General features: G+C 63.4%; 1 protein-coding gene across 1 annotated transcript in view; it reads left to right on the top strand.

Moving 5' to 3' along the window:
* Positions 1-6,853: 6,853 nt before the first annotated feature.
* The window catches only part of COL5A1 (collagen type V alpha 1 chain), a 148,730-nt gene continuing 142,582 nt past the window's right edge, over positions 6,854-13,001 (top strand). Inside the window, 2 exon segments of the mRNA XM_070455999.1 lie at positions 6,854-7,313; positions 7,316-7,367. Of these exon segments, the coding sequence (XP_070312100.1) occupies positions 7,248-7,313; positions 7,316-7,367 (118 nt within the window). The 5' untranslated portion in view covers positions 6,854-7,247.

Genomic DNA, 13,001 nt, shown 5'->3' on the forward strand with positions numbered 1-13,001 from the left:
CCTGGGCTCCTGGCCAGTCTGGGTGAGTCCCAGCCCCCGCCTCCCCATTCCCACCTTGCTCCCCCTCCAGCTTGATTTGGTTCTTGCCTCTCTGAGCAGTTCGCCACCCTGCAGTCAGGGATCTTTCCAGAAGAAGACTCTGATGTAGCCTTCTCCTCCTAAAACCCCTACCTGGCCCTTTCTCCTTGGGAGAGCCCAGACTCCCAGCGGGCCCCCGGCCCCTGCACGCTCTGCCCCAGCCCCGCCCCAGCGGTGCGCCCCACGGGCTTCCTCTGGGCCCAAGCTCCTGCCTTCCCTCCGCTGGCGGGACCTTCCAGGGAGGGCATCCTGGAGAGGCGGCACCAGGCCCTGAGCAACTTCTCCAGGACCCTGGGGTCTGAACTTCTGAGTCACTTCCTTAGGGAGCCCCCACCCCGGATGTGGGAGTCCTCAGACGCTGACCCCCAGTCACCTCTGCCCCACACCTCTGCTCACAGGCCAGGGCCTTAGCCCCTGAGACTCTGACCATGAAGGTGGGCACGTGCTCTGTGCCCGAAACAGACCCTGCCTCACCCCCAGAGGCAACCACACAGCCGTCTGTGAAGCAGCCTCTCTGACCCCTTTTCCAGATGGGAAGCTGGGGTCTGAGGCAGTGCTGCATGTCCAGGGCACTTGGCTCCGGGCTCCAGGGACACCTCTGCCTTCACCTCCCAGGGAGGGGTCCCGTTTGGGCTGGCGGGGACGGAAGTATGAGATCCCAGGTTCAGCAGACGCCACCCCGGGCAGATGCCCTTTGCGCCTGAGGAATGGTGCCCTGGCCTCATTTACACAGGAGCTCTTTACAAGTCAACAGCGATTTTTCCAACTGACATTCTTCTGGGCTGCGAACTCAACCTCTGCCTGTAAAACATCTCCAGAAGGGTAACCTGTCCACCCAGTCTGAGGCCGAGAGGGGTGGACCCACATCCCATTGTCTGAATAAATGCAAGCTCACCCTGTGTCCAAAGCCCAGGCTGTCTGTCACGGGCTGTTTTGCCTGAAATCCCATTATTTCGTCAAGTTCACTTGGCCCTGGATAGGAACACAGTGGGCACAACATGGAAACAGCCGTGCTGCGTGAAGCAGGGGCGGGCCACGCAACTAGGGGCTGCCAGGCCTGACACACCCACCCCATGCCCCCCGGTCCAGGGTGCGTCTGCTGCCGGCACTGCTGGCATCAGGCTGCCGGTCCCTGTCCCTGCCCCCGATGGGGGGCAGCTCCCTGACCATCGAGAACCCTGCTTCCTGGCCCTCGGTCGACACTCTGTAGCCACAAAGAGATCCAGCTTCGGGCAGACCGGAGTGCTGGGTCTGAACCATGCCAGCGGCTGAGTCCTGGCTGGTCTGTGGGTGCAGGACTGTGAGTCGTGGTTGGGCGCTCTGGGAGGGAACAGCCCCTTCCCGCTGCTGGATTCCAAGCTGGCTGGTGGGAGAGGCCTTCACTTCTCGGAGGTGTGGAAGTTCTGGCATAGAGCAGGGGGCTTCATGGGGAAACCAGTGGAGAAAGCCTGTGGGATTCTAGGAGGATCCTGCAGCCCTGGAGAGCAGGGTGACCAACAGGACGGGAGCCCTGGCTCCTGGTTTCCTGTCTGCCTCTTTCCCTACCCACTCGGGCTCACCCAGAAAACCCTGTGGAGCACAGGCTGGGGCCTGGATTGGCCCGGGATGCTGGGGCCAGGTCCCCTGGGGGGTGATGTGGACAGAAGCATGTTTGGAGGCCCGGCTCCCCCCACGGTGCTGGCTGCACCCAGCGCGCCCACCCTTGTCAGAGGGACCTCGGGGCACCTCCCTGCACCCTGGGCTTCTCCTCGGGAAGAGTGAGGTGTATGAGTGGCGGTGGGGGGTGGGGGGCAGAGGAGACGGGAAGGAGTGGGGGGAGAGGAGACTGGAGGGAGCCTCTGCGGGGTGGGGGCAGCTGCATCTTAGGTCGCTGCAGTTGTCCAGTCGTCCCCTTAGCTCCTGTCAGGCCCCCGCTCCCTGGCCCGGTGTGGACACCATCACAGCCAAAGGGGCTCAGCTCCACGTGCAAAGGAGCGAGGCTGTCTGTCAGCTGGTTGGAGCAGCAGGCACGGCAAGTCGCCACTCAGGTTCCTGCCGCTGGACAGGGTCCTGCCCGCCCCTCGCCCCCCCCACCCCACTGACCTCAGAATGCCCCTACTGTTCTGGAGAACAGACAGCCCCCACCCCAGGCTTCCTCAAAGGCCCACAGACCTTGATTGCCGAGGTGTCCTGGGTGTCTGATGCCACCCCCCTCCAGGTTCACACGCTGAACCTTGACCCCCAGAACTTCTGGATGTGACTGTGTTTGGTAAAACGGCCTTTAAAGAAGAGACAAAGTCACCTTCATTTTCGGGTGAACTCACCTAATGTGACTTGTCCTTCTAGGAAGAGATCAGGATGTGGCCTGCAAGGAGGACAGATGTGGGGAGAAGAAGGCTGTCGTCCAGCCCAGGAGCCACCTCCAGGGAACCAGCCCTGCCCACACCCTGAGCTGGACGACAGCCTCCGGGGTTGTTGTTGTTTAGTCGCTAAGTCGCGTCTGATCTTTGTGACCCTGTGGACTTCAGTTCTACAGGCTTCCCTGTCCTTCACTATCTCCTGGAGCTTGTTCAAACTCATGTCCATTGAGTCAGTGATGCCATCCAACCATCTCATCCTCTGTCGTCCCCTTCTCCTGCCTTCAATCGTTCCCAGCACCAGGGTCTTTCTTCAGTGAGTCAGCTCTTCGCATCAGGCGGCCAAAGTATTGGAGCTTCAGCTTCAGCACAGTCCATCCAACAAATATTCAGAGTTGGTCTCCTTTAGGATGGACTGGTTTGATCTCCTTGCAGTCCAAGAGACTCTCAAGAGTCTTCTCCAGCACCACATTTCAAAAGCATCAGTTCTTCAGTGCTCAGCCTTCTTTGTGGTCCAGCTCTCACATTTGTACATCTCACAACTCACAGCCTCCAGGGTGAGAGCGCTTTCCTGGGGTTCAAGCCACCCGATCTCGGGCACTTTGTTGTAGATGCCCAAGCAAGCCCGTACCCTGGGCAGCCTGCCATCCCGGGAGCAGCCCTTGGCCACTGGCCTGCCTGGGTTCCCTTCCACCTCCTCCACCGGGTCAGAGAAGGTGGGGAAGGACACCCGTCGGCCTCGGCCTTGAAGTGGTGGGTTTCCCCTGGTAACTGTGCAGGGCTGCCCTGGGAGTGACAGCCACCCCGCCTGAGTCTTGCTGGTTGTTGGAGGGACAGCCTGCAGCCTGGTGGGCAAGGTGGCACCCCTGGCCTGCAGAGGCTCCAGCCTGCAGGGGGCCGTGGGCAGGGCCCAGGGCTGGAAGGTCGGCCAGCCGGGGCCCAGCGCAGGCAGAGGTGGGGCTCCTGGGGCCAGCGGGATGGACAGCCTCCGTCCTCCCAGAGGGCGGGCTCACACGCCCCCCAGGTGGGAGCTCTGGGCTCCAGTCCGGCTGTGCCACCCCAGCTGCCGGCCCTAGAGCGGGTGGTCTCAGGGCCCCCAGCCTCCACGTCCTCCCGGCCCAATGGGAGGGGTTTTACTCGACTGGGCAGGTGGCGCGGTGAACGGGGTGAAGCCCTGAAGGGTCCAGCAGAAGGCTCAGAGGGGTCGGAGGGAGACCACCCGGCTGCAGGATGCAGGAGAGGGCAGGGAGGGTGGGAGGGGGCCCCGGACCCCCCCAAGGACCCAGCAGGGCTCCTCAGGCCTTCCTGGCCCGGCTTCTCATCCACGGGGCTCCCCGGGGGCCGGCGTCCTCGCCCCCGCTTCCCAGGGAGGAGCGCTGAGGGCCGGAGGTCAGCACTCACCGCCCGAGGTCCGGGGCTGGCGATCCCTGCCACTGGGCCACAGCTGAGCCCGGGACTTCGGGGCTGGCCTGGTTCCGGGCACCAACTGCAGGACGCAGCTGGGGCCACAGGTGCCGGAGGCAGGTCTGCAGCAGCCTCTCTGGGCAGCCAGAGGGAGCCTCAGGGCCGCCCCACGGCTGTGGGTGAATGCAGAGGCAGCACCAGCCCCTCAGCCTGCAGAGCGGGAGCTCCCCGGGTCCCTCCTGGGCCTGCTGGGCAGTGAAGCCCTGGGAGGCAAGCTGATCACCCGTTTTTTCGCCTCCTCCAAAGGGCCATGAGCTCCCGCCTGGGAGTGGAGGAGGGAAAGAAGGTAGCCGCTTGTCCTGGGGGGCTTCCCCAGGAAGCAGGGGAATGGGAGAGCCCACAAGCCCGCCGCGCCTAGGGCCTGCCGTGGACACTGAGGCCGTGACCCATCGCTTAAAGAATCGGGGGGGGGGGACCTTACAGCACAGGGGAAGGGTGGGCGGCGGGCCCCAGGTGCAGAGCCGCGGCACGCCTGCGCTCCGCCAGGCACCCCGGGAGACACAAGGCCAGGGTGGCCAGGGGCGCTCACCCTGCCACGGTGGAGCGCCGGCAGTGGAAGCCAGCTCACAGGGAGGGGCCGAGTGGGGCCCTGGAGGCAATCACAGGAGCGGAGGGAGGCTCACAGGTGAGCGGGCGCTGCCTGTGCCACCGGAGTTGGAGCCCGTGTGGCGTTTCAGGCCCAGGGGAGGCGACGGGGGTGAGGTAGGGCTGGGGACGAGTGTCTCAGTCACTACAGGCGTCCTGGAGCCCAGAGGGAATAAACAGTTTCCAAAGGACTCTTCGTTTTAATCAGTTGTGGGAGGGTCACGGGATGCTGCTGGGGTCAACCATGATGCATTGTTGCAAGGATCTGGGCAAGGTGATTCTCATTTTTTCCTGCCCGAAGGCAAATCTGGGTTCAAATTTGGGCTTGGCCACAGATGGATGGGCTGGTACTTTGGCTAAAATTCCCTTAGCCTCTCTGATCCTCACCTTCCTTATCTGCAGGGGGCGAACTGACTGTTCTTTACTGCTGTGTGTGACCCGGCACAAGAGTGGCTTTGACGTGGCCAACACACAGGTCTGGCTGGTGCTCCTGCTGTCCCCGCTGGGTTCCCAGTTGTGGCCAGGCGTCACGGTCACCCTCCCACAGGGGGTGGAACAGGGTGGGTGGGCAGGACGGGGTGTTCAGTTTAGGGGTTGTTCTCTGAGTTTCTGAGTGGGCTAGAAACTACCTCCCCACCCAAGTCCGGGCACTGGTGAGCCCACCGTTGTCCCAAGCTTTCTCATTACTGTGCTGTCAGCTCTCTGGGGGACACGGTGTCCCTTGACTATCAGCTCTTGAGGGGCCAGATGCTCATCCTGAGTTCCAGGTGTCGGGAGGGCTGGCAAGCAGCACAGAGGCACCCACGACTCATGGAGGAGCTCTCTGCGTCGCTGGGGAGCCCTGAGTCTGCACTGTCTTCTGGAGCCAGACCACTGGACTACAGTAGCACCAAGTCTTCAGGAGAAGCTGGCCTTCCCCTAGCAGTGTGGGGGGGCATTCCAGGGGCCAGGTGGGGCTGGGGGCTCAGGGAGTGTCCAGTGGAATTTCTTTCAGGAAGGTTCACCAAGGACCAGCTCCAGCTGACCGGCACACAAATTGCAGACCCACACACCTGTGCACAGAACGCACACCCGCCCAGATCGCAGATGTGATTTACACAGGTTGTAAAACAGCAAGAAACAACTATCCACACCAGAGACCACTTCGCTTCACACTGTGCGCTTCATCCTTTACCTGGGCAGATGTGGGCCACCGGGCTAGCCCCAGGGACCTACCACCCGGCTCGAGAGGCAGCACGCGGCCGTGCCAGCAAACCCAACTCTCCCCTCCTTCCCTCCCTCCCTGCTTACAGAACGGCAGAACTGAAGGGTGTTTGGGGGAATTTCACATTCAGTCTGGAGGCCGGGGCACAGGGGTCCCAGCACTGCTTCAGCATCACTGGCTGAACGGTCTGTTCAAAACAGAGGGGATGGCTTGGGTTCTGAAAAGCCCCCCACTCACCTTCCCTTTAAAGACCAGCACAGTTGCTCTTCTACGAAGGGGTTTAGGGAGGCTTCAGCAGGCTTTTGAGGGGGAGCTGGGTGCATAGTTCTGGGCTGGGGGAACCAAGTGGAAGGGGCTGCTGCCCGCCACCCAGTCTGGAGGCTCCAGGGAGACCTCTAGGAGGCTTAAAGCAGTGGAGAAGAGAGGCAGTGCCCGACGTGGTCCGGGGCAGCCGGGTCCCCGGCCCTCATCCTCTGCGGCTGTCACCTCCCAGACACGTCTCCTTGGCTCCCCTTTTTGCGGCAGAGGGGTCTCCACGCAGGAGGAGCAGGGCGGGAGGGGTGCTGGCGAACTCCGCCTGATTAATATGCCAGCTGTGTGACCTCCAAGCTCCTCCCGAGGAGCTCCCGGGAGTCCAGACCTCAGCGTGGGCACGGATGCCCAACCTGCCGTGCGGGAAGGTGGAGAACAGGTCGTGGGTTGGGGTGGACGCGCCTGCTACAGTCTTGGGCGCCCCGATCTGGCTGGATTGGAAGTCCAGTCTCCACCCAGAAGAGGAGCTCTCAACTCCAAGTAAGTGAAAAAGTTAGGCGGGGTGAGCTGCAACTTTTTTTTAACTCCAAATGCTCGAACTCGGGGCGCCTCCACACTGGTTCTGGGGCTCGGCCAGGTGTGGGCACCTGGGGCGGGAAAAGTGGGCGTTCAGATTCTGCCCCGGTGGCTCCGTCCGCGCGCGCACTCCGGCAGAGCAGGGGCGCCGTGCCCGCTCGGGTCCCCGCCCGCCCCGAGCCAGCCCCTTCCTCGCCGCCACTCTCCCGCTGGCCCCACCTCCCAGCCCGCGGTGCCCAGTGGGAAGCGGGGGCCGGCCCGGTCGAGCCCAGCGGCCGCTCTGATTTGCTGCAGGCGCCGGGGAGCCCCGGCCTCCGCGGGTGCCTTCCAGGAGCGAGGGCGGGAGGGGAAGGGGGAAAAGTGCTCGGCGCCCGAGGCGAGGTCGCACTCCTCCTGAGTCCCCGCGGCCGGCGCCGGACCTCACTCGAGCGCAGCGCCCAGGGGAGCGAGTCGCGGGGCGGCGGCGACGAGGAGGAGGCCAGAAGGAACCGGAGGGGGCGAGGAGGCCGGGGCCAGCGAGCCGAGCGGGGTCCCGGTGCCCCGCGGACGGAGGTCAAGCCCTCCCGGCCGTGGGCGAGCGCGCTAGCCGACCCTCCCGGGGGGCCACGGCCACAAAGAGAACAGGCCGGCGGCTGCTCCCATGACTCCCTAAGGTCGTGCCGGCCCCGCTGAGTCCGCTGCCCGGGCCGTGCCCCGCGCCCCGTGCGTCCCCGCGCGCCCGCCCCGCGCCCCGCACCTCGCGCCCCTCCGGCATGGACGTCCACACCCGCTGGAAAGCGCGCAGCCCGCTCCGCCCGGGCGCCCCGCTGCTGTCCCCGCCGCGCTGCTGCTGCTGCTGCTGCTGCTGTGGGCGCCGCCTCCGAGCCGCGCAGGTAAGGGCGCGGGGCGCCGGGGCTCTGGGGGCCGGGGGCTGCCGGCGCCGGCACGGCTGTCATCCCCGGGCGCCCGGCCTCTTCTGCGCCTGCAAGACTTTCCCGGCTTGGCTGTGGAATGCGCGGCCCGAGACTCCGAATGCCATTAGTTGGGGGCCCGGGAGAGGGAGACGCGCCGGCACAGTCCTCCCCCGCGCCAAATGGGCCGACCGCCGGGGCCGTCGGGGGACCCGAGGATGGGGCTCCGTGTAGGATGCGCCAGAGGGGCTGTCCACCAGGCAGGCAGACTTTTGTCCTGAAACTTTACCTTCCCTGTCCCAGGCGCGCAGCACAACTTCCTTTCCTGAAACCCGGGAAGGGTCGCCCCCTAGAGTTACAGCGGGTCAGTTCTGGCCGGGCCTCCTGGGATGGGGGGCCGCGAGAGGGGAGGGCAGGGAGGGGACGGGAATCCCAGAAGCAGAGCCCCCCGCCCCCGACTTCTCCTGGGAAGCAGTTTTTTTAGGGTTTACCGCCCAGAGACGGATTCTAGGCTCAAGGTGGGGAGATGTTGCCGCGTCTGGGCTGCCTGGGGTTTACATGATGCACAGACGGGACTTCTGCCAGAGGTCTGCCCTTAGAAGGAACCTTCTCCTGCCCGACGCATCCAGCCAGCCAGCACCCACAGGGCGCCTGCTTAGATGCCTGCCGCCCCCACACTTTCCTGATGTCGGTGGTGTTCCAAGCATCACTTCTGCGGTTGCCTATCCCGTAGAGTAGGTCTTTCAACATCTTAGTTCTCAGAGCTCCTGGCCCTCAAAGTCTCCCAGCAGCTGATGGGAGATGGACTCAGAACAGGCTCAGTGGGAGTGCAGGCAGAGGGAGGGGACAGTGGCCCAGGAGACAGCTGGACCAGCCAGGGGTCCCCCCCACCCCAAGAAAACACCACTTTAGTTCCCTCACTCTGCTCTGCTTTGTAATTTGAAGACATACAGGAAGAATCACTTCCACCTTCCACTTACCAATCAAGAGAGTCTGTCCCTTTTTGCTGGCACGTGAGTGCTTGGTGGGCCAGACAGGGTGAGCAGGAGTCAGGGTGTCCAGCTGGTCAGGGGCTGGGGAAGGCATGGGAACCTGGCCTGGCTCTGGGGGCCTGGGGTCTCAGCCCTGGACTGCCACCCGCGTTCCCTGGATCCTGGGCTCAGCTCAGAGGCTTTGGGTTTCTCCCGGGGTCACTGGGGGTGGGGGACAGCAGCGGCCTCCAGGGAGGTGGTGTGGAGCAGGCCGGGGGATGTGGCCAGGGCACCTGTGTTGGGCATCCGACAGAGACAAAACCACATAACCCTGCCCTGGCTCCTCTGCCGGGCCCCCCCCGGAGGTCAGGTGGGAGCCTTTCAGGGGAGCCCACACCCCCACACTCCGGGGCTGGGGAGCAGGCAGAGCGAGCGTCCGTCTGGGCTTAGAGTGGGCTGTTAGCCGTCTCTGCCCCTGCCTCCGCTTTCCCGTCCTGCCTGAGGCGGGCACGGGGTCAGCGCCTGGGCCATGGCTGTGGACTTGATGTTTGACTCCTGCCGAAGAGACGTTGAGAGCCTGCGAAGAAGCCACCTCTCTGGGTGGGTTTCACAGACCTCCCCTCCCAGGGTGGGACCCTTTCGGAAGGCATCCTCAGTCCGCGGGGGCGGCTGTCCACCGAGGTCCAGGGCGGGGCTGGGGGCAGCGCGGCTCCTCTCCATTCTGAGATTCACCAGATGTTTTCTGAGTTCTCTCCGAACATGGCTCTTTTTCCGACCTTCTTCTTGGCCAAGTGTGTGAAGGCATGAAAAGTCAGATTGCGTTTGGGGCCGTTTAACATTGTAACGGGCAAAGGAGAGTAAGTGAAATGAAACATGACCCCAATATTTGGAAATTGAGGTCATCTCCTCCACACACCATTGGTTGACGCTGGTCACGTGGTCGCTTTTGGCAATAATTTGGTCGGAAGAGTTGTCCAAGTTTTGTGGGACTTGACAGTCACCAAATGGTTAAATTTCCTCTGACTCAATCCAGTTGGCTGGAAAGACAGCCTTTTCCATCTTCTCCTCCCCTCCCCCCTCCTCCCCATAAAAGAACAGTCAGTGGGAGGGGTTCAGAAGCCAAGCTGGTTCCCCAAGCCTCTCTCTCCTCTGGTCCAGCTTTCTGTGGCCAGAGGGCTTGGAGCTGGGGTCACCGCCTCCCGCACTGGCCGCGGGCAGCAGTCCCCTCCCTGGGCTGGAAGCACAAAGGCCCTTCTCCCCAGTGCTGCTCCGGGGCTGTTCCTGGGGTGCCGGCCAGAGCCTGCCCCACCACCCCACCCTTCAGATATTTCTGGACTCTCACCACGGCCACGCCCTTCGTTGAGCACTGCCCGCCTGCCCGCCCTGCCTTCTGGCTGTCTGGCCCTGTCTCCCATCCCTGCCTCCACCCTGGGTCACAGATGGGGTCGGGGGGTGCGAAGGGGTGTGGGGAACAGACCGCCCCAGGGCCTCCCGCCCCTCACTTAGCAACAGTGCGCCTCCGAGGGTCGAGGACGAGTCAGGCACCCAAGGCCCCGCTGCTGCACCCCCACTGGAGCCCCGGGCTTGCCACGAGGAGCAGGGTGGGGTCCCCGGCCACGGGGAGGCCCCACGCGTGGTGGTGTTTGGGATGAAATCGCTGGCCTTGCCTGGCGAACTCCTAGGTCGGCCCGCATCATCGTCTTGGACTCTCCCCCTGGCCTCTGGGGTGTGGTGGGGCTGTGTTCTGAGAGGCCCGGGGCGGGGGGCTGAGCCTGCAGACTCTGGGTCTGTCTACTGTCTGTGCTGGGAGCTGAGTGGGCTTCTCCCTGGGGAGGCCTGGGGCTCACCGGGGCTGAGGGAGGGGTCCCATTTGGCCAGCCAAGTGTTTCGCTCTCTCCCTCCTCTCTCTCCCTCCTCCCTCTTCTGTCGCTTCCTGCCCCCTCCCCGCTTTTTACCCCAAGGCCATCAAAGGGCACCGAAGCCTCCACTCCCCTTTCACCAGGCCCATCACTCACCCGGGTGAGCTGCTGACTCCGGGAGCCCTTGCCTCGGCTGGGCCTGGCCGTGGGGAAGGCAGAGTGATGGAGAGCGCACAGGCCGGGGGGAGGCCCACTGTGGACACTGCTCGTTGCACTGTTTGTTCTCTTGGCCAAGCATTTTTGAAAACAGGGTGGAGGGTTGGCCCCCTGGGGAGCTCCGGGGCGGCTTCCTGGAGGAGGTGATGCTAACTCGACCGTTCCTTTCTTCTTCCCCTTCCTTTTGTTGCCAAGGGCCTCCTTAGCAGGTGCCTACCTTCCCCTCTGGCTGCTGTCTCATCCATCCTCCTTGCTGGCAGGACCTTCCCAGCCCCACCGCTTCGCTCTTCTCCCGGGGCTGCTCCCCTTGGCTGGAAAGCCCCTCATTAAGTCGGTTGGCGGGGCGCCCCCAGGGCTGCCTGCCCCAGGATGCTGTGCCAGCAGGAGTGGCTGCTGTGAGAAGAGGGAGGTCTCAGGAGGGACAGGAGGGCAGCTGGGCCGTCCTTAATGCTCTCTGGGCCCCACGCCGAGACCACCTGAGGGATGCCGCCTGCCCTGACCTGGGGGTCCTGCTGTGTTGGGCCCTGGTGGGGGGACAGTGCTTGGCGGTCAGGTCACTGAACCCAGGGCTGCGGGGATGGCTCCTCTGCCTGTAGCAGAGCCGGGGACAGTCCCCGTGCCTCAGCTTTCTCCTCTGGGAAACGGGGGGACACAGCTTCCTTGCTCTGAGAGTAGTTGTGTAGACGGATCGGGGTGATCCCTGGAGACAGTGAGTGGAGTGTGGGGGCACCTTTGGTAATGAGTGGAGGGTCTTACGTGGCTGCTATTTGGGGTGGTGATTTTGTGGAAGGAAGATGCACAGTGTTGCCACAGGCCTCTCTAGCTTTAAGTATCCAGCGGGAGGTTCTGGGCCCACTGAGACCCCGGGGGGGCTCTGCTGTCCGCAAATGGCTCGACCTGGCCCCTCCCGCACCCTCTTCAGCCTCCTGTGTGCCCCGGGGTCCGTCTCCTACGTCTGTCACCTCCTGGGATGGCAGTAACGTCACCCTAGGCCACGTATGTGGAAGGGCTCTACAAGCCCAGCAGAAGAGGGGTGCACACGTGTGTGTGTTTATGTATGTTGTGCATGCATGTGTATGCATGTGGTGTGTTTGGATGCGTGTGTCTGCGTGTGTGAGACGAGTGTTGGGCGTGTACATGTACACAGGTGTGCGTGCCCGCATCCACGCACAGGCCCCTGTGTTTTCACGGTCTGCCCAGGCGGGCCTGGTGTGTCTGAGGCGCCCTCGGCCAGGCCACGTCTCTCCTCCCCATGCCCCGTCCCTGCCGGGGAGACGGGAGGTGACCGGGCAGCCACGAGGCTGTGGGTCCGGCCCAGGACAAGCTGGTCCAGCTGGGTCTGATAATCTGAGGAGTCTTTTTTTTTGCTCACAGGAGGGCGATGTTAGATTATAGCTTCTGCTTTTCCCTCTGTTCATTTCTCCCCTGTAATCGAGTCATCTGGCCAGCACTTGGCCAAATATGCCTTGAGCTTTCTGGCCTGGCTCCTGGGGATACTGAGGTCCTGCGGGCGGAGCCTGTGTCAGCCCTTCTTGTGGGCAGAGCTGCCCCGCCACACCCATGGCCTGGAGGCCCGGTGTGGGTGATGCCTTGGGGTGGGCGGCCTGCAGCTGGGTCAGCATCCTGCCCACCCCCACCAGGTTCCCATCTGTAGGAAAGGGTGATGACTGTGGCTCCTGCGGGATTTTTTTTCCAATAAGATTTTATTTATTTTTGGCTGTGCTGGCCTTCACTGCTGCTCGGGCTGTCTCTAGTTGTGGAGAGCGGGGGCTGATCTCTAGTTGCGACGCACAGGCTTCTCTGCGGTGGCGTCTCCTGTGGGCCGCGGGCTCTTGGACTCGCGCCTCGGGAGCTGCGGCTCCAGGGCGCTGGAGCACGGGCTCAGCAGCTGTGGTGCGCGGGCTCAGCTGCTCCGGGGCATGTGGGATCCTTGCAGGCCAGGGATCGAACTTGTGTTCTTTACCACTGAGCCCCCAGGGAAGCCCCTCTGGCAGGATTTTTGATGGGGCTCAGTGCGTGATGTGTCTGCAGCACCGTTGTCACCGTTCTGTCCGCTCTGGGCCCCCAGGTGGCAGGGGGCAATGGGTCTGGTGCGAGTTCCTGGCTCTGCTCAGTGGCTGGCCTTGTGAGTCACTCCCTCTGTCTTGTAAATGAGAAGCAGTTCTCATTCAGAGAGCCCCCCTTCTCCCATGAGTTCATGGCTCCGTCTGCAAATCATTCGATCTGGTCTGAGTCTCGAACCTTGGCCTGAAGGTGGCGGAGGTCGTGGGCGGTCTGTGTCCAGCACGCCGCTCCTCAAGGCACCCCCACTTTACTAGTGGGGACTGGGGCCCAGTGGAGGGAATGGACCTGCCCACGTCCCGGTTCAAGGACTCTGGCTCCTAAGACGTGACCATGGGTGACGGCTGATCGTCTGCCAGGGCATCTGGGGGAGTGGGGTGGGGCCTTGCTAACCTAGATGCTGTTTCTGCATCCACGTGGCCTGGGCAGCGGGAGCAAAGTTGATGGAAGGAGTGGATGGATGAATGCTCCACTGGGTGCGTGGGGATTCGTGGTGGGGTGATGGAGGG

Source organism: Odocoileus virginianus, chromosome 2 (genome assembly GCF_023699985.2).
Source record: "Odocoileus virginianus isolate 20LAN1187 ecotype Illinois chromosome 2, Ovbor_1.2, whole genome shotgun sequence".
NCBI lineage: Eukaryota > Metazoa > Chordata > Mammalia > Artiodactyla > Cervidae > Odocoileus > Odocoileus virginianus.